This window comes from Schistosoma haematobium, chromosome 6, assembly GCF_000699445.3.
Source record: "Schistosoma haematobium chromosome 6, whole genome shotgun sequence".
Classification (NCBI taxonomy): Eukaryota; Metazoa; Platyhelminthes; class Trematoda; order Strigeidida; family Schistosomatidae; genus Schistosoma; species Schistosoma haematobium.
In genome coordinates, this window is record NC_067201.1 from 12,279,020 (window position 1) to 12,300,519 (window position 21,500).

General features: G+C 37.9%; 1 protein-coding gene across 1 annotated transcript; it reads left to right on the forward strand.

Annotated features, from left to right (window-relative positions):
* Window positions 1-5,064: 5,064 nt before the first annotated feature.
* TK2_2 (Thymidine kinase 2, mitochondrial) lies at window positions 5,065-21,286 on the forward strand. Its single transcript, XM_051216865.1, has 8 exons — window positions 5,065-5,111; window positions 5,145-5,276; window positions 5,314-5,403; window positions 6,225-6,298; window positions 9,083-9,171; window positions 13,730-13,809; window positions 18,637-19,646; window positions 20,981-21,286. Exons 1-7 carry the CDS (start codon window positions 5,094-5,096, stop codon window positions 18,778-18,780), a joined length of 627 nt encoding a protein of 208 aa, XP_051065486.1. The 5' UTR covers window positions 5,065-5,093; the 3' UTR covers window positions 18,781-19,646; window positions 20,981-21,286.
* The last annotated feature ends 214 nt before the right edge of the window (window positions 21,287-21,500 follow it).

Genomic DNA, 21,500 nt, shown 5'->3' on the forward strand with positions numbered 1-21,500 from the left:
TCAATATTCAAGCACACGTATTTCATACAAGCACAAAATAATAGGGGTACAATAAGTTGTTATAGTGCGGATGACTTTGTCCGCTAAATGAGTTAGCAAAAGGGCTTAACTGAGTTAAATGAGAATAAACCCATTTGCACGTGAGTCGCTATAAATGTATTTCACTGGATCACATTTATCTTAGCTTTGGCGCTATCCGAAGAATTAGATGTTGCAAACAAAGTGCTCTCTAGCAGGAGAGTCTCAACGATAGAATTCCTAACATCAAGAGAAACTTTTAGTTCAATTATATACCCCATCGTTATTAATGACCTCTCAAAAAAATCACTTCACCAGTTCTCCCATATTCTGGCAACGCCAAATTATGGAGTGCCACAAGAAAAAAGAGGACTGACTCGGTAATGAGTAGAAATTCAACCTGTTACAATGTCGTATTGTAAACACACACTCAAAAGTAACATAAACAGCTTACGTCCTCTAAGAAAATCAGTCAAATGTTTAGATCATCAACGCTGATGATCTATGTTGAATGATTGAGGGCCTACTAGAGTTAGACAGGAATAGTGTGCGAACCAGTTAACTTCGAAGTCACACCTCGCGGTAATATCCTTACGTGGATTACTGCATCAATGTGTCCAGGTACTATATAAGCTTTGTAGACTGCACGACACACAGAGGACGTTATTACAGGAAATGTATTGGTAAGAATGTGTACAGAGAAAATAGCGAGACCACCACCACATCGGCCAGTCCATGACATATGATTAACTGATGCTCATTAGTTGTCCTTGACACTAACGAGGATCGATTATTTGTTCGATATTCAGTGACCTAGCTGCTGAATGATTTGGCTAGGGCTCAGTGACATTTCACTGGCCCTACAAATCTATCCTCAGAATGAGATCTAGGGATATTTTGCTAGGTTCTGGTTTCTAAATCCGGTGAAAAATCGTGAAAATGACAAAGCTGTACTGAATGCACGGACCTACATAATATTTTGAGATCTAAAACCATCAAACCGAGAGACGTACTCACACCGAACGGATGTTACATGTCTTTCCGACGTTGTTTCAGAGCCCAATGTGCGTCTGGAGTATCACGCCCAATCAACACTCCTACCAGATTTCTTTGCAACACCGGAAGGGTGATGTCTTTCAAATGCTTTCACTATCCCAGGTGTTCCTCGCTTAAAGGTTCTACATAATCGATCGGAAACTTCTTTGTCGTATAAGCCTTGTTGATTTCCACAGATCCCTGTTTGTCCAAATAAAATATCTTCAAATTTACTTTCAAACATTTACAGGCAGTTGTCTCATTCACAGTGGTTATTGTCATCGAAGCCTCTTTACCCTCGATACCCAACTGATTAAATAACTCTTCACATACGAGGGAAGTATCTGAACCACTATCTAGAAGGGTGTAAGTTTCCAATTGTTCCACTCGGACCGTACAGTCTGACCGGAATGATACCCAAACAAACATTTGATGAGTCTCAATCCCTAACTGAGTTCACTACATGGTTAATAATACTATCAATATCTATCAATGAACTATACCGAATCTTGCAATTATCAAGGTCACACGATGTCAGAGTTGCATGACTTGGCTATGTGACACTCCCTTAAACACAGGTAACATAGACCACGTCTCCTCACTTCCTGTCGCCTTTCTCTAACATTCATTTTCGATAACTTCATAAAATCTGCCTATTTTTGGTCACCTAAACGAAGTTCGCAACTTAAAATCTTGAATGAGTTCCTTAGGTCCCACTTAACTACATTAAAGCGTGATCTCTTATCAACTTGGCCTTCATAATTCCTTTCGCCGAACTTTGAGTTACACTGAACCAATCTACCATAACGTGTTCGAGCAATCCTGACTCTTTCTTACACAAAAGTCTCAACTTCGTCAAAGATCGGCTCTTCCCCAGCCACCATGGTCTTATCGGCAACTTCCATCCACATATTCTGTAATTCCAGGGGTTGACATCACACAATTATTTCCGAATTAGCCGTAGACTTCACATCAGACATATACCCCATTTCCTTCAATGTTATGCACGCATTACGCAGCTTAATTGCGAAGTCAGTTAAGCTATCGGATGATCCTTCAACAGATTTGTGGTTAAGTAACTTAGTAATCAGCACGCGGGTGACAAGGTATTCCCTACCATGCAGATCATATAAACTTTGTTTAACTATGTCAGAACCCAAATGACTGGGCAAAGAAATGCAAGCTTCACTAGCCGCTCTGGCCTTTCCTTTACAATAATATAACAAATACGACAACAATTGGCCATCATCGGACAGTCTACTCCCTACAATGCTGGTAGACTGACTAACAAAACGGTGGTACTGACTCGATTGTTCATAAAATACATATCAATTTTAGGTAAAACTGCAGTGGCATTGGACCATAACCACACAATCTTCAAAGCTGAACACAAGACTACTCGGAAAATAGATATTCAATATTTAACAAGGAGAAATACCTAACGATGGAAAAGGCGGGAACAGCTAATTGGATGAATTGGAGTTGATCGGATGGCATGGCTCGGCCATGCAGGCGTGGTCCCTATTGAATGTTACCTTATATCTTCTATTCATATTAAATGTATTGTTCCTTCTCTAGCCTAACCTTGTTCTACATCATGTATTGGTAATTGATATGATACAGTGAGTTGGTGTAGTCGATGGTGTGACTTCCACGTAAGATCTTATAGATTAGGCAGTTATATCATGACAAGTCTACAATTTAAGGATTAGGTCTATTATTCGAGCAGTACTAATATTATAGTAGACCGTAATTCTACAAAACCATATTATTAACCATAGTATGTACCATACCCTTCAACTCATCAACTCAGTCGCCCTTTGAGATGCTAAATATCTCCCTTGGGTGACTAGTACAGCCAGTATCGCAATCCAAGTGGCTTTCCACCTTAGCATTTATTTCACACTTGTCTACGGACAGCTGGTTATCGTCCTCCATGATCTTACATTCTAATTCAGCCATATCAACCTCTTCTTAAGCTGCACTTCTAACTCAAGTTTCTTTTCTAAATTCTTCTTCCTTAATAATGTCTTGCCTAACTTTATTCTACAAGTACTAAGCTGGTCAGAGTACATACTATTAACACTATCATCATCACGTTTATTATCATTAACACGAGACATACCGCAAACAGCTTTAGAAATTTTACCATCCATTTCGTCATTTTCTTTCGGCCTTTTGCTTTGCGTTCCCATCGTATGCCTTTGTTCCATGTAATCTGTTACCTAAACATAGGTGAAGTAATCCGAACGAAATCGAACAATAGGACCAGAAGATTGGACCCAAAATGTTCAAAAAATCCAAAGTATGTAGACCAAAGAACAAATAATTGAAGACCTTTATGATACGTCCAAGTTTTTGCTCGCTCCCGTTATTGAAGTAGGGTATATTGATGTATTTGTAACGTACGAACCCTAGCTAATGATAGAACCGGACTCCAATTTAGATACTGAAGTTTATTTGCTTAACAAGTTGGGAAACATTTTGTGAACCAACAAATGTTGTGATTTATAGATCATGCCTGTAAAAACGGTGTGTACCTGCACATGCAGAAATATATTATTATTATTACAAATAGTCGACCCAAACGTCATTCTTCGATTTCGTAGGTTCCCGGAGCAAAAACTCCCAAATACCTAAACAAATACAAAAGAAACCAAAATGTCCGAAAATAATGATATGAGCAAACAAGTTCAGAAGTTGAGTAAAACAAATACTTCCAAAAACTCAGTGAAATTAATAATATTCAATGCAAAGGTTTTAATCAGCCAAATATCTGCAGTTCTCCCGTGACATAATTACTGCAGAGATCTTGGACACAAATCAAACTGCATTATAGACTCAGCCAAAAGAAATGTAGCTTTTCAACCCAAATGGAAATAACTTAGCATAATCCCCCTAGATTTGTTTAAATCACACCTCAAAACGAACCCAAGGCATTACTTCAAAGTCCTAAACTTTACTCATCAAATGAGATGAAGCATGAAGAGTGTCAAATGAGTAGACGATAGGGCTAAGAAGTGAATCTTGCGAAAATAAACTTCGACTATTGGGGTGTTATGGTTCGGTCATACGAAAATAAGAGGTGAAATATTGATAGTTCACAACCTACTAAATACACCTGAAACCTAATGAAAACGTCCAACCAGAAAATCACCGTCACTCTACGAGGAAAACCTCGAAGAACTGCAAGTGGACGATTGAAAATGTAGGTATAATGTCACTATATTATTAGTAGTTACCTCCTTCCTGAATGCCTTCTCACCTGAAGTGATCCCAGTCCCCTCGCATTTTGGGACACCCGTGCCTGATACATATCTCGAAAATCATCTACCATTATCGTCGTCACGTCATCAAATAATCCCCATATCGCCTATCAACATCTCGAACCACCTTTCGTTCTCGCTCTCCTACCTTCTCACATCGTCTTCATTACCACGTAAATACATCAGCTTCCTGTTTGTTTCTTGGAACATCCATCGCTCAAAATCTGAATATCTACTTAATTATTTCCTTTATTGCAATCAACCAACCTGGTAAAGTGACAGCTTATTATCCATTACCGCTAATGATCTGAGACGAACTCACTTATTCAAATTACACGATATACAAACCTACACTTAACTAAAGTAACTGACTGAAATAAATGCAGTCAAGTGGCTGGACTAATGATTATCGAACATTATCAAAGACTTGCAGTCGTACTGAGACAATGAGAAGCAAGTGCGAAGAAACTGACCGTTTCATGAAAGCTTGTCACAAAGACAGAAGACAAAAAGACAAAAAGTTAGAGATATTGAATATAGGGCTCACTCAACTATACTCTATATAAACAGAATACTCGCCGAATTCACTTAAACTGTAGCATTCAAGTCTTTAGATTAGTCTGAATAAGCATTGCTTTGATATGATACCACCAATCAAGGAAACATTTCGGAAGATTAATGAATTTGATGAATCCAGCCCATAGTTGTTAAGATACGCCACTGTCTTTAATCAATTTCTAGGTCGAATCCTTGTAGAGGTTATGACTTCAAAATATGAATTTCGGACTGTTGGTTTCTACACATTTGTTAATTTAGAGTATTTAGGTTATGGTTGAGGGGAATATAGGGTGTGGAAAGTCAACATTTTTGCGTTACTTTCAGCAGCTTTCTCCTAAAAATGAAGTCATGCATGAACCGCTATATTTATGGAAAGACGCTAGAGGCTATGATCTATTCGTAACTTATGTTTTTTAAACTTTTCTTATTCATACAGGAACTTATGTATCATGATCAACGCCGATGGTCTGTTCCTTTTCAGGCTCAGGTCCTTGTGACATTACTAGACCGTCAGTCAAAACCACCAGTAAGATAAATCTCGTTTGTATTTTTTACCAGCATGTCTAATCCTATATACCTCATATTTCACGAGTTAATTAAGTTGTCAGAAATTTTTCTAGCCAATAATTTTTGTCTGACGAGTCCCAGTATATGATGAGGTTAGTAAAAAGCTGTCTACACTAATATAGACCGCCAAAATGCGTCATTGCTTTTGTAAGTTATTTCCATAATTTTCACCCAAAGAATCTTATGTGCTAACACTTTGTAACAAATGGTAGGAATTACTTCGATTTAATTTCAATCCTTTCGAAATTTACTAATATAGCTGTCATTTCATATCACTATATGTAGTGATCTTTTTGATACCAAGTTGGCTACTGTGTAATCATTGGAATAAATATGTATGTATACTAGCAGCTCAATGAAGCTTATTCTGACTCGTATGCTATACATATATAAAAAAGTATACTTGAAGTGGCTATCTATACACTTACAATAAACATTCAAACTGTAACTGAAGTTCTTTGTCAGCGATCTCTGCTATTTTGAAGATGTAAGAGTAATTTACAAGCTCAGTTGTTGTTACGTGTGTGGATAGCTCGAGTGTAATTTAACAGTTAAGAACTAGTTTGCGTACTAGAATTTTAGTGAAAATTAAATTGCTAGGACCATTAATTCTGCTTAATTTGGTGAACCAACGTAGATAAGATGAAGCTTACACGTATGAACCTCCGGGAGATAGTCTGATCATTAAGCCATTATATTTACACTGGAAAAATATCTTAGTGATATCTTCGTCACTGTATTGGATTTATCGAGTTTTTTTTATATTTTTTTCAAATACAGACTAAACCAATACGCCTATTGGAAAGGTCAATCCATAGCAGTCGGTACTGTTTTACAGAAAATATGCACAATAAGTAAGTCTCAAAAAGTTTTTTTAGCACGTACTTATTAATGAGTTTGCTCGTGGTGAAAAGTTCGGGAGTTTCTTAAGAATAATTAATTTTTATGCATTGTAAGTCGCATATTTAATCCTGCTTCGTAAGTCAAAGATCTTAAGATTGAGCTTGATGTTATTGTAGTTTTGTGACACCGAACTGGTCCTAATTTGAAATAAACTTGGTGATTTTGCTACTAGAGAACTATGTTGATTGATTTTAATATAGAGATATTAGTGATCAGTCAGTCAGCTACAACATAGGACCAGGCACATTTATGCATCGGTCCAAGTTGCCATACCTACTTTTGGTTTTCTCGTTACTCAATTCAGTCCTAATGGGTCTTTTTAATGTGGCTTTTTTGCGTCCAGTGAGGCGCAAGCAGAGGCGTGCCCGTATTAGGGCATGGTCGGAGTCCAAGCAGGTACTCCAGAATGAGCGACAATCTTCTACCGACCCTCTCCAACGATGACTGATGGCAATATGGTCTATTTGAGTCCATCGTTGGTTTGGTGTAGGGGGTCGCTATGTTAGACGATGTCTCCTTATGCTTAAAATTTGTTTGCTAAAAATAAACGATTGTCTGAGCACAGTTGCAGCAGACGGTCACCATTATCTGTTCTTTGTGCCGGAATACTAAAATATCCACCTAAATGCCTTTCTGTTTGGTTTAAACTACCTATCTGAGCATTAAAGTCACCCCCTATGAGTACTATGTGTGAACGTTTAGCTTTCTGAAGAAGTTCGAACAGCTTTCTGTAAAGTTCATCTTTCACTTCATCTGAGCTGCAGTCGGTGGGAGCGTAGGCAGAAACGACAAAAAGGCAACGACGTGTGTCCCTATCCTTCCGAGTTCTTACGTAGCCGCTTAGCCGAACAGCACATAAACGACTGTTAACGGGGATCCACTCTAACAGTGCTTGTTCCGCCCTCATGCTTAGTGCTATCCCTACTCCTGCCAGTCCACGAGAGCTGGCCATCGCGTCACCAGATACACGGAGGGTGTATCTCGTTGGCTCTCTGTGTTGCCGAGGTGTGGTCAAGTGAATGACCACACTGGGATCCTGTATGCGTGTTTCAGAGACACAGCATACATCAATGGTACGAGATTCTAGGGTTCTAGCCAAGAAAGCCTGTTGACCGATTTGACATAGGGTGCGTACGTTGAAGGCTCCAATGTGTAGTTTGGAGCGAGGTTTCAGTAGACCTGGGACAGTGTTTTGAGCACTAGAATCGTTGGCTATGGTGACATTTGAGGAGGAAGCCGAAAAAGGAAGTTTAGCGTTGAAAGTCGATGTAGGAGGAGTAATAGGAAGTGAAGACAGAGGTTGATTAGGAATACAGTGGTCTTGAGTGTTGTTAGAGGTATGAGGGCGTTTATCGCTTCCCGGTTGCCCACACCGTGGAAGGGTTCTTCTGTAGGTACCTGGAAGGGAAATTGGATTAGAGGTGGTCTTAGTGACCTGAGAGCGTGACCGCAGTGTCCAAGGGACAACTGCTTGAGGTCGGTCACACACGACCTTTTTATGGGTACTTTTTGTGTTAGCTCCGTACTTTTTGGGACCTTACCGCCGGAGACGGATATCCTTGGGATAAGGCGAGGTGTGCATTTTTAGGGTCGACCTTTTCTAACCCCACCCCTCCTTGTGGGAAGGCAGCATCGCTGTCATGCTGGTTGTCTGAAGGAAACCACCTTACTGCTGTCACACCTCTGTACAGTCAGCAGTGTGACTTCGCCTTAGGACCTTCGGTTTGTTGCTTTTAGTCTTACAGCTCTTCAACCGACCTTTCTGACGTGGTAGGACCTTGAGGAACAGTTGTTCCAGCCAGTATAGCTCGGTTGCTTCATCATGATAGGCAAGCCAAACCACCACGTCAAGGTAGCAACAACGGTCGTGAGATATTAGTGATACACCTACTTTTCTCGTGACCATAGCCAAGACTTTGATATTTGAAATAAACAGCAGCTGATAAGGCAGACGATTGGCTTAAAATCCTTCTCGCCATAATGGATCAAAAACATTGATAAAAATAAGGCAAGTAAAAGCTATGTAGATATATAAAGACTAAATCTATATGACGATAAAGCAAAGTGCAGCAACTTAAAACGAAAACGTTCCGTAAATATACCTGTCTCATGATGTAATGTGAACTATGTCGCATAGACTTCAACCGCTAATTGATCATAATGCCCTTTATATTGCACGCCTATCTGGTTCAACATTGACTCAACGTAGTGCTAAATATATTAGTTTATTGTTTGTGATAGTCATACTTATATCCATCATTTTTAGCATTGACAACAAGCTTCATCTAGCGCTATTAGGAATCTGTTTCATCGTTAAATGTGACGCACCAAATAGTTCATCACTACTTTTTAAAATAGTAGCTTGTGGATCTAAATAAATTTAATAATAGTTTACAGTTATATTTTCTAGCATTTAAGCCACACCTAGTGTTTTAGGACTACAAGTTTTTACATAACTGACTGTCATTAAAACATGTAAGCAATAAAATGTAGTATGTAACTCAACCATTCATAAGCTTTTTTCGTCTTATTTGTGATTCAAGCCAAAGTATAGGCCAGCGTAGAAAAAAATCTTTGGATTTGAAATGACCCCTTAAATAATCCCTTTTAAAATGATCCTCCCTGTAACTTTCAAGAATATATCTGTATTATATTTACCGTTTATTGACATGATGGGAGTTATTAGATAGTTTATGGTTTAGTGCTACAAAAACATTCATATTTCCACTTTATAGTGGGAGTATTTCAGATGCTGACTATGAAGAACTCCTCAAAATTTTCCAATGGATATTGAAGAATAAAAGTGGACCAGTAGATCTAATCGGTAAGTGTATATTCTAGTTTATGAAGAAAATTTCTAGTTCATACATCTGGTTTAGGACTCGTTTGCGTTGACGCTTGAGTTAATGATAGTGTGTCAAAGTTAAGTGCATCGAACATTCCACTTATCTTGGAAGTATCATCAGCTCTTATAGACTAGTGTCTGACTAAATTTCAACACGGACTCAGAAGGATCGATTGGCTCTTGCCAACATGCCTCACTTGTGGCTTAGATGAGATATCCGTCTTCCAACCAAAGGACGAGTTTATTGCTCAGCAGTTCACTCTAACATCGATTCCTGGATGCAGGTGCATCCTGCTGACAAGTGCCGAGCAGGACGGGACATGCGTCCTGGATTCCGTTCCTAGCTACCATCCATCTCCACTTAGGATGAAGGTAATAGTTTAAGGGTTTATGATAAAATTGTATCTTTTGTGGCATACAGAACTCTTTTCAGTGGTAGATATTCGCATTACTCCGGCAAATGACCTACTTTACTATGTTTTAGTTGAGGTAACTTCATTAGTTCGAATTATAACCTGTTTATGAATTTGCATTGAGAGTCATTCGTTTCACTCTTACGAAGGTTGTGTTTAGATCTTACTGTTTTGTTTCGTTTTAGAATTAAGGTAACAGAAAAAATTTCATGTTGTTTTCATATATTTTACTTCCAGCTTAAGTTTGTTCATTCTTTGAGCAACCATTAACTAAACTACACAATTCTTAAACTTTACAGATTATATTTTGACATTTGGTCTATCAAATGGATTATCATATGTCTTCTGTAACTCAGATGTCTGAAAATTGTAGTGTTTAGTGTTCTCATTCACTTTCACGGAATATCTTCAAGAGAAACAATTCAAACCCCATTTCTTTATCCATCAGTGTAACTGCTATGGTAGATACATGTAAATTACTTAATAGTTGATAATGGCATTAAGAGTGCTTTCTAGTTTTTAATCGTGTTTTAAACATGTTCTACACAAAAGGACTCTTTGATCTGGAGAATGAGCTTATTTAGCGTAGTTTTAAACCTTCTTTTGAGTGTCCGTGGAGTGTCATTATCTTTAAAGCTGAGATTGTTTGTTAGGTTGATCTATGACATCCATAAATTTCACAAACGAAGGACTTATCTAATTACTATTCACTTGCTCACTGATGACTGTTGTCTATTAACACTTCCAAGAGTATTGAAGAGAAACTATAACCTGTTGAGTTCAACCATGCTATAAATGAGACGGTGATTCACTGGTAACATTAAATAACCACCATTTCTCGATCGCAGATAGACTAAATATGTGTACCGTTGAATTCTTGCTCAGTGGTCTGGTGGCATCGTTATCTTCTAGTCCAGATGCCATAGATCTTATCAGTTCCCCAAAATGCCCTAGTACAACCGACGGCGGGGAGAGTCAGCTCTCCCTCTCGAAATGTTCTCACATGACCACGCGTATGCAACGGCTGCCAGGGAAGTCCTACTCACAGTCTTTTCGCGGCAGGGGCCAGTCATTCGGCTACAACGTAGGACCAGGCACATTTATGCATCAGTCCAAGTTGCCATACCTCAATAACACAACAAGATGGACACCGTATCCATAAAAGTAGTTAATTCAGAGGTGGTAATATGTAAGAGAAAGATTGCAATAAGGATATAGTGCAGGAAGAAAGAATCAGTTCATAGAAAGAAAGATATAAAGCAATTTTAATCTCACGGTTTAAGGGAAGAGAGAATGTATTCACCTACACCACTGTGATCGATTCTGAGCCATGTCACCCAGAGTCTCCAACCATTGGTTAGGATAGTCACGCGGACCCCAACCAAGTAGTTTGCATCTATCAACATGGCTCAGACTAGAAGTTAATGACTTCAAGCACTGATGCCACGTTTTGGTTTGGTCGCCCCTAACTTTCTTCCAACCATCCCGAACACCGGTTAACATTGCACGACGTGGTAATCGGTGTTTGGGCACACGTAACACGTGACCCAACCATCTCAGTCGATGAAAATTAACAACCTCATCAACTGATTTACCATCCTTCCCTAATACTCTGCGTCTAAACTCACTATTACTTAGCCGGTGATCCCAGCAGACGCCAGCAATATTTCTGAGGCATCTGTGGTCAAATACTAGTAGCTTACGAGTATCTTCTACTCTTAATGGCCATGTTTCGCTGCCCTAAAGTAGAACAGAACGGACTGCCGCGCAGTATATTCGTCCTTTTATTGATAGACGGATATCTCGCCTTCGCCATAGGTGACGTAAGTTGGCAAAAGCCAAGCGAGCTTTTCGAATCCGTGCTGAGATTTCATCAGACACCAACCCATTAGGGCTGATCAGACTTCCAAGATAAGTAAAGTTGCCAACGCGTTCGACTGCTTCACTCCCTATCCCTAGTTCAGGTGTTGACGCAGACCAATCCTGAAGCAACAACTTGCATTTAAAGAAGGAGAAATGCATTCCAAATATCCTGGCGTTGTTTCTCACTGTTATCGGCGTCTTCACCAAACAGGACTATATCATCTGCGTATTCTAAGTCGATAAGTGGACCACCTGGAACGAGATCAACTCCTAACAATCTAGTCAACGAGAACGTTATTTCCAGCAGTTGGTCTATGATGAAATTAAACAAATGAATATAGTGGACAGCCTTGCAGAACGCCACTTGAGGTTTCGAAATCAGATGAAAGTTCATCATAAGCTCTAACTCAACTGGTAGTGTTCGAGTAAAGGGCCCTCACAAGGTTTATGTAATCGTGATGTACACCTTTCGATGACAGACACTGAAACAGAATCTCTCGGTCTACCGAGTCAAATGCTTCTTCTAAGTCAAGAAATACTATCATTGTCGGACTCCGATAAGCATGCCTGTGTTCTAGATCCTGACGAGTAGTGAATTTGTGATCGATGCAGCCACGACAAGGTCTGAAGCCAGCCTGATTTTTTCGTGTTTGTAGTTCACGAATCTTTGTTTTGCGCTCGATAATTATTGAGGCTAGTATTTTAGATGCTACATTAGTTGAACTAATCTGTCTATGGTTGTCACTGGATGGTTTTGACCCCTTATTATACATTGAGACGATTAGTGATTGCGAACAGTCAAATGGGATTACATCCAACTTCCAGATTTTAGCTAAAATATTAGTCAACTTAATCTCTAAAAACTGGGTCACCATTCTTAAAGACCTCTGTAGTTAGTTCCTCTAAACCAGTTGCTCTTCCTAGTTTCAGATTATCTATAGCTTTTTTAACTTCAATTAGAGTCGAGGGGCCTACTTCAATGTTCCATTCAGGCTGTTCGGAAATGGTTGGTAGCTATAAAGTATTTGAAGGCCATCCGAACTGCCCCTTAAAGTGTTCTTCCCATCGTTCTAAACGTCTGGGCTCAGAGCAGACCGGCAAGGTTGTTTACGGAACTGGGAGAACAGAAAGTGAATGTCCGACGCTCTAACCGGGTTGATGGATACAGAGGATCCATCTAGGGGAGTTGGAATTCCTGATTCCAAACCAATGGTGCACATAAGCTCCAGGGTTCTGAGGGAACAAAATCGCGTATGAATTTATTGTTGGTCACCGGCTACCATGGGACTCTATCTCTTAATGTTGCTCCGCCATCTTTTTGATTGGACCTTTAGGTCAAAGACTCGGGTAGCGGGCCCCTAGGAAAACTGTCTGTTTCGTTTTGGACACCTAAGCAATATTGCAACTCTCACACAAATCAATGATAACTACTACTGGCCTCATTGTTATTGTATGGCGCATATATATTTGGTGCCCTCTTGTGCTAATGTGTATGTGTTCAAATAAATAAATAATCAAGTTCAATAATGTATATATGCTCTGTTAAAAAGTCTGAAATGAGGTAAAACATCATTCTATCGTTTTCTGGTTTCCAGTTGGTCATTCCGTAGTGTTAAACCACTATAAAATTTGTAAAATCGTATCACGGCTATAATGTTACATTCATTAAGCATGTATAACCAGCGGATTTTCACCATAGTTTATTTGGTTTTACATACTGCTAATGACAATCAATACTAATGTTCATGTTAGGCTTTTGTTCTTCCAAAAAGAGAACCGTCAAAGCTATATTAATTTTAGACGTGTACACAGAGAAAACAAGATTACAGTTTAAGTGTTATGAAAGCTGTCTTTATTTATTGCACTAACTATGATAATGATACTGAGTGGTTGTCTGAATTAAACTTTCTGAAATAGGTTTATATTTTTAATTTTCAGTTTCAATCATGATTCTTTCCGTCAATTTGCCTAAACAACTAGGAATAATGATGTTTCGAGTCTGATTAGGTTTTCCTTGACGTGTGACATTAGTCTGTCTCATTCGTTAATAAAGTTGTTAACATGGTTTATCTTTTTCCAAAAATATACTCCGTTAAACTAATGAGATATACAGCTTTGTATTTAGTTGTAATTCACAAATATCAAACACATGTGATACCATTAACCCTGATAGATTTGAATTGCATTTCAGTGGATCAGTCATAGTGTGACAATTGATATATCCTTTCATTCTATAATGTCTATTCTACTATTAACTTCAGTATATTTACGTGCAAGTCCAACTGTTTGCTTCGAGCGTTTACGTGCTAGAAATCGTTCTGGTGAAGAAGATATTCCTCTTGTAAGTTACATAGTTAAATTTTATTACTGTTCACACGCTTACTTCATATGGGGGTTGTAATGTTTATTTTGATTTTCGTATGCTCTTTTTATATTACAGCTTTATGACAATTTACAACTTCTTTATCTTGTTCAAAACTCTTTAAGATAATTTATTTTGATTTTCATAAATAAGCTAAAAATCTCAATCTCTAGGATTCATATAACATCGTACAATGCTATTTCAAATGGTGCTTCTTGCTTCCTTGGTAAATTTTATCCCTACATTTGATCTTGATAAATATTTTCCCTAGATGTGATGCAAATTATCGCTTTCACAAGACTTGGTTGATGATCATTTGTAGAATATAATGAATTCACTGTATTCGGTTAATTTATCCCCAGCTTATAAGTCTACTTAATATTTAATATTGACAGATAATTTTTTTTATTGAGATCATAAGCTGATCAGTATCAGGCCACCCTTGCAAACCTGGAATCATTGGACTCAGCGGTGAGCATCCATGATTCCGCATGCGGGACTCGGATAAGACTCAACAGTTTCCACAACCGTATACTAATAAATAGAAGACAAAATTGTGATTTTGTTTATGTTGAGACTTTACGCATATTTCTCTGGTCCAGTACAAGGAAAAGGGTTTCTAGTTATTGTGGATATATTTACAAAGTGACTGGGAGTATATACCACGCCTTACAACCACAGAAACAATCAACAAGTTTTCTATTTTATTTAATTGTCTCGGAGTTCCAGAGACACTGGCTCACAATTCATTTCGGACTCATCCGAGCACTTCTGTAGTACGAATAGAATAACACATCTTCGCTTGCCAGCCTATCATCCCCAATTCAATGGACATCCAGAACGCTTCATCGACGCTTTTAAAAGATCACTACTGAAAGGAGAAAGCGAGCGAATAACTAGTCAGGTAATCATAAGATTTTTAACAGCTTGTAGAACTACTCCCAACCCTACTTTCCCTGGTGCCCCCAAATGCTCTGGAACGGCCGAGAGTGGAGAGAGTCCTCTCTCTCTCTCTCTCTCGAAATGCTCTCACATGGCGACGCGTATATAGCCTTTGCCAGGGAAGTCCTACTCATCGCCTTCTCGTGGCGGGGGTGTTGTTTACGAAATTGAGAGGATGAAAAGCGAATATCCGGCGCTTTAACCGGGTTGGTGGACATGGAGATTCCACACCTAGGGGAGTTGAGAAACCCCGATTCTAAACCAACGGTGCACATGGGCTCCAGGGTCCCGAGAGAACGAATAGCGTATGGACCAATCGCTTGTCACCGGCTTCCACGGGAATGCATCTTCTAACGATGCTCAACTGTCTTGTGGATGAGACCTTCAGGTCAAAGGCCCCGGGTGTGGCCCCCTAAGAAAACCACCTGCTTCGGTTTTGGCACCCGAGCAGTATCACAGCCCTCACACATATCAAATGAGTTTTGTGTGGCGCATATGTATTTGGTGCCTCTTTGTACGAATATCTGTGTTAAAATTAAAAAAAATAAAAGCCGTCCCTGGTGGAAAGCCATGTCTAGAGGAATTCGGACTATTTTCAACACTGTGTTGCCACCTAAAACGGTGGATGGGCACAGATAAAATTCGAATATCCGAAGTTTTAATGTAGGCCATAAAATGTTCATCAAGTCACACCTCGGGAAGAATCGATGGGAACCAGGAATTATTGTACAAAGATTGGGAAGAGTTTTGTATAGGATCCGAGGAACTTTTGGGATATGTATCAGGCACGAACAAAATCCACAAAGATAAAAGAACAATGCACACTGGAGATAGCCAAGCGAATCTACCATTAGAGTTAATCACAGATACACCCAAGAATAACAGTAAGAATAAGAAAATGAAGACTTAGACAAGAAAGACAAGGAAAGGAATCCAACGCTGTCGTAAATCAGTGTCACTTTGCAAGTGGACCCCAGCAGGAAATCTTATTCTGAGGAGGTGTTGGGTTGGCTTCGAAAAGCGCGACGAAGCCTCCAGAAGTTATGAAGGAACCAAGGATATTCCATCTAATCAGAACCTGATGTAACCTAGAATATCAACGTGCCATTCCACAATTAGACGATAGCATAACTTGCCTCCTTGTGGATTGGTTGAATTATAATGATGTTATAGACAACTCTAATAACTATAAATACCCATGTTTTTTTGTACATTTTTATTTTTTACCCAGTAATCACCTCCCGTGTTTCTTCTGTCTGTGGCGTTCTGCCGTTAGTTTTATATTGTATTCTGCCGTAATCAAGTAGAGGACGTAACAGTTTTAAATAAAGCGTTTATACAGAGCTGCTGTAAATTAAGTGAAATGATAGTTTTCAGGACTATACGCATTCCATTAAGTTTTCCAGGTCAATCATTCTTGTACTTTAGGGCAACTGATTTTTTAAAATATTTATTTTGATTTCACTACCCTCCACTGATCATGTTCGCCGTACAAACTCACACTAATTCACGACACTCCTTTATCATTCTTGAAATTATTTGTTTGAAAAATCCACTAATTTTCTTCTAGTCTTTAACCTAAAGATACTAACAGTTTGTTATCTTTTAGATTAGTTGTTCTGCAGCTTTAAATCAAAACAGAAATTACTGTCCTATCTTATGATCATCTGACCTCTCTCGAGGTGTATGTTTCAAACTTCTCAATTCAAGTCCACAAAAGTTTCTAGCTTTATCTAGTGAAGAAGATTAGTTACTCAAGTGTATGGTTTTGGTTACTTTGTTCTCCAGGATTGTGGTTAAATTACTAAGCTTTCGTTGTAGCTGTTATGTTGCGCACTGTCTGAGACTGATATAGATAATCAAACTTAAACACAAGCTCTTAACCTGTCACTGAGCGAGAAAAGTAATGAAGGATGAAGTTTATCAGATTAAGCATATATATATATATATATTCCTTAGAAAATGAAACTGTTTCTTGGCCAATAACATGTACTTGCTATTAATAGGTACTTGATTGGTGCAACGTGTTCTTATTTGACGAATTTCGGTTGATCAATTGTATTGTTTTACACGACATCGTTAGCGATGACTTTTTGCAAAAGTTAGCTGTTTGATCATTCTAAGAGTAATAAATCAACTTGTTCTGGTGACGTTTTTTAGTGTTTGTATCAGACTTGTTTAAAAGTCTTTTCAGATTTCTTAATAACATCTTAAATGTTCAAGAGTTTCTCATCAGGTTAAATTTATTATTTAGATATTTTATGATCGATAAATCATATAATGATAACTAATGATCTAAATTAATTGTTCTGAATCAATTAGTCAGCTACAACGTAAGACCAGGCACATATATACATCGGTCCAAGTTGCCACATCGTGTTAGCACAACAAGATGAACACTAAATTCATAGAAGTAGTTAATTCAGAGGTGGTAATATATAAAAGAAAGATTGCAATAAGGATATAGTACAGGAAGAAAGAATCAGTTCATAGAAAGAAAGATATAAAGCAATTTTAATCTCACGGTTTAAGGGAAGAGAGAATGTATTCACCTACACCACTGTGATCGATTCTGAGCCATGTCACCCAGAGTCTCCAACCATTGGTTAGGATAGTCACGCGGACCCCAACCAAGTAGTTTGCATCTATCAACATGGCTAAGACTAGAAGTTAGTGACTTCGAGGACTGATGCCACGTTTTCGTTTGGCCGCTCAATTCTATTTGTTTGTGAAAACAATTTGTTATTTAAGTTTCATTTTTATTAACAGAACACTTTTTCATGCTTCTTAATATTAATCCTTTTTGTCTAATCTTACCATTTTCATTAATGATTGAATAGTATTTGCAATTAGTAAAATGTTACGAATGTTTCTTGTTTGTAATTCACATTCTGCAAACCAAATTCTAAGTTAATTTTAGTACTAACTAAAGTTAAATTGCTATCGTGCTGTGTAGAGCTCATTGCGTATCTTCTATGTACGGGCTTTTACATGAACTCTCGTAGCTGCCTAGTTGGAACGATAGATAATTGTAAACATTTCGGTTAACTAATAAGTTATCTAATTAAACAGTAACTCATTACTACAGTAATCGGTCATCAAGTAGTAGCTAGTGTTTAGTTATCAGTTTTAGTTCAAACATATTAATCAGATTAAAGAAGAATTAGGTCCTGGGAGTGCTGTCGTTTGCCTAAATTTGCCTTATAATAAGTAAATCATATCGTAATATCGACTGGCTTGAATTAATAGTTAAATTTAAATTTAATCAGTGAAATTTAGTTAGCACTAAAAACTAGATATAACACTGGTCACTACTCATTTAGTTAAATAGTGTGAATAACTTACTCCTTCAATAGGCTTATCAGCCGAAAAATTTGCTTGTTAGTAAAGTATCTCTAGATCTACTAAATCATTAGGATAACAGCGAGAATTTAGTTAGATATCAATTCTGTGATTATTAATTAAGGAGTCTTATCAGCTGAGGGATTTTCACTAAACATAAAATCATAATAAAATAATCAATACAAGGGAAATACATTAAACATCAAATAACTATTTATAACTGAATTACACTGGAAGCTAATGAATGGAATTCTTTTTAAATAATTTAATACAATATTTTTGGTGAAATAGCGTTCCCATCACACTGTGATAACATAATGTGTGTTTGAATCTCATAGGGAGTGTCAGTTCTTTGAAAATTATTTTTACTGATGACTATGAAATAACAGAAAACTTATGCACAAAGGTTCCCTTCCACGAATTTCCAGCCACCAAAAATAATTATTAATCAACTATGATTTTCATTCATTTTCTTTTTTCTGTTGGTGTAATATATGTCCTTACATCTGTTACTCCTCGTAGAGAACAGGTCGTCGACCAGGATTCTCCAACCAACTGCGTCCCGGGTTCCCCTTTCCAGTTGTTTTCAATTGCTACTCATTCTCTTGGTGTCTGCCTCCGATTCTTGACGCTATGTGTTCCTTAGTCTTCCTCTTCTCATGGTGAGAGTGGGCAGCCTTACCTGACACCAGTCATCACTTGGAGTGCATCTGTGACCTGTCCTCCATACAGGAATTTGTAGTGTAGTCGGTCTTATGAATTTCGTATGATGTTAGTTTGCCTTGCTTATTCTTGACTGATCGTTGATATGTTGTCTGATCCTGCTGCTTTCCCAAACCTTTTTGATGGTCATGCTGATCTCTTTAATTGTTGATGGGGAAACAACTGTGGGAAGTTCTGTAGGTGCTACTTTGATGCTCAGTGGGGTTGGTGTATCCAAAAGTTCTGTAAAATGTCCGGCCTACTTGTTACTCTGCTCTTGAATCTTAGTGATTGGTTTGCCTTGTTTGTTCTTGACTGATCGCTCTGGTTTACTATATTTCCTCTTCAGTTTTTTCGTCGTATCATATAGTTGTCTCATATTTCCTTCTATTGCACCTTTTTCCGTTGCCATTGGAGTACATGGCCTGTTATGTACCTTAATGGTGTTCTCGTGGCGTTCGAGTTGCTTGATGTGCTAAGGGAAATAGGGTAGCGCATGACGCTATTGTTGCCTGTTAGATGCAAAGCGTGTTATACGCTATGTGCATGTGCTTTTCTCCGTTATTCTTCCTTATGTAATACATCATGGCTTTAAAACTTATAGATGTATGCGATTATGTTTTCAGTTTTTAAGTGATTATGTGATGCACATTTTATTCACACTGTTCTTTAAGTTTATGATGTACTGTGTGTACGTATACCCATTCGAAGAATATATCACTAAACATTTCGGTTTCTTTGTTATACAGAAATACCTTGAAGATCTGCATGAATTACATGAAGCTTGGTTAATTAAACGCCGTTTCGGTCAGCTACCTGCTCCTTTATTAGTGAGTGCTTACATCAATGGTATTATTGTGCTTTAGGTTACATTTACATCTGATATTAATCGTTGCTATTTTAGTCATCAAACACATTATGATACAAGGTTTATTTGGATATAAAAACTGATCCATCTGACTAGATGCCTTCTGTCTTGTGGTATATTGTTTTTCGCCTTAATATTATGAAAATGTAGTCATAATTTCTGTAAGTTTTGCCAGTAAAATAATAAATAACATAAATATCCGAACTTTATTTCAAAATGATCTTTGTCAGGGAATAGTTTGCCACAGTCGAATTCAGTTGTACAGGGAATATATAGTTAGGAGTTACATATAAGTAAAGAAACCTTTGTCACCTAACTGACCAAGTCAATGCTTATTTATTGATGTCACATTCCGACATAAGTTAATTAGTTGTTTTGTTCTAGTGCAAGACCTATCAACAGTGTGCATCCACGACCTTCACCGGGGATCAAACCCATGACCTTCAAATCTCAATGAACGCGTAACATATAGACCTCTGAGGCGGTATGTGATTGCTCTTCCAACAATATCACCTGCACGTACTTCTAAACGAAGTTTGTTGCGTTATGTTCTGTTGAGTTTGGAGACCACCGTCTGGTATTACGTACCAAGTCACCAATATGGATCTTAATTCTATTTTTTGTGCATCTCTTATCTGTAATTTCCTCTGTAACCTAGTGTCATTGTACTGACCGGTTACACGCCTCACCAGTACCGTTGATTCTGAGCCAGTGCAGTTAAGTTCTTATTTTTCCACTATTCTCTAGCTTCTCTCCATACCTCACCTTGAATCTAAGACGTCAGCATCCAAATTCAACTACAATTATCTTTCAAACATACGTGGATTTATATGAAAATATACTGAACCGCGTCATACCATGAAGTGGAACATGCAAATTACACGTAAACGAACCAATATGGGCTGCGAATGGGGCGAAATCTAATTAGATAGACTGACAAATCAGGGAGACTAAGTCGTATAAAAATAGTTTAACCGAAGGCCTGTGATAAATGGAATGTATATACATAGTAACCAATCTACTATGTAATTATACAATAATAATATTCATAGTATTGGTAATCCCTTAATTAGATCTTGGCGTTAACATTCCTTTTCATAAATCACATTTGGAATTAACTGATTATTAAACTGTTTAACTCGTGATATTTTGTCGTTGGTGACCAAGCAACTCAGAAGTAGTGCTCACAAACATGCTTCATACTTCATTCCATTGATTCGTTTCGATTAGTTTATTCTCAGCCTTTTTTAATTATATGATTGCCGCGATAAAATGTGATTTCTGTATTTAATATAGGTATTCGACTGTAATGCACCATTGCCTGAACTTTTATCAACCTATCGGTCGCATAGAGAACAAGTTATGTGCGGCGTTGAGGCATGATTAAAGGAGTTTTATACTGTTAAAAACGAGCTATTAAATTTCTGTTATTTGTATTTCGCTCTTTTATTCAAGGCTCAGAATTGTGTACAGAATTGCAAGTACTTTTTACATTTCATTTTTACATGTTTGTGTGTTTTCAAGTTTTTAACAAAACATACTATGTATTATATATGTTCTCAAAATATCTGTAATATATGCTTTCGCCATGCAATTTTTCGGTTATCGTCTTTTTATTTTGTGTTATTTCACTTTGAAATTCAAGTAGTTTGCTTTTTTCCATGTTATGTGTGATATGTTTTATGTGATATGACTTTAGATCAATCAAAGGACTTGTGTTAGGTAGGAAATCCGGTGATTACATCTAACTAGGAGAGTTACGATAGAGTAGTTTAATAAAGCAGCCGTACAGTTCTTGTCAGGATAATAACTGAGG

Bases quoted from the DNA above. Each gene is read 5' to 3' on its own strand.
- TK2_2 (XM_051216865.1), top strand. The intron at 5,277-5,313 runs GTAACTTATGTT...TTATTCATACAG, and splicing joins CTAGAGGCTATGATCTATTC to GAACTTATGTATCATGATCA. The intron at 5,404-6,224 runs GTAAGATAAATC...TTTCAAATACAG, and splicing joins ACCGTCAGTCAAAACCACCA to ACTAAACCAATACGCCTATT.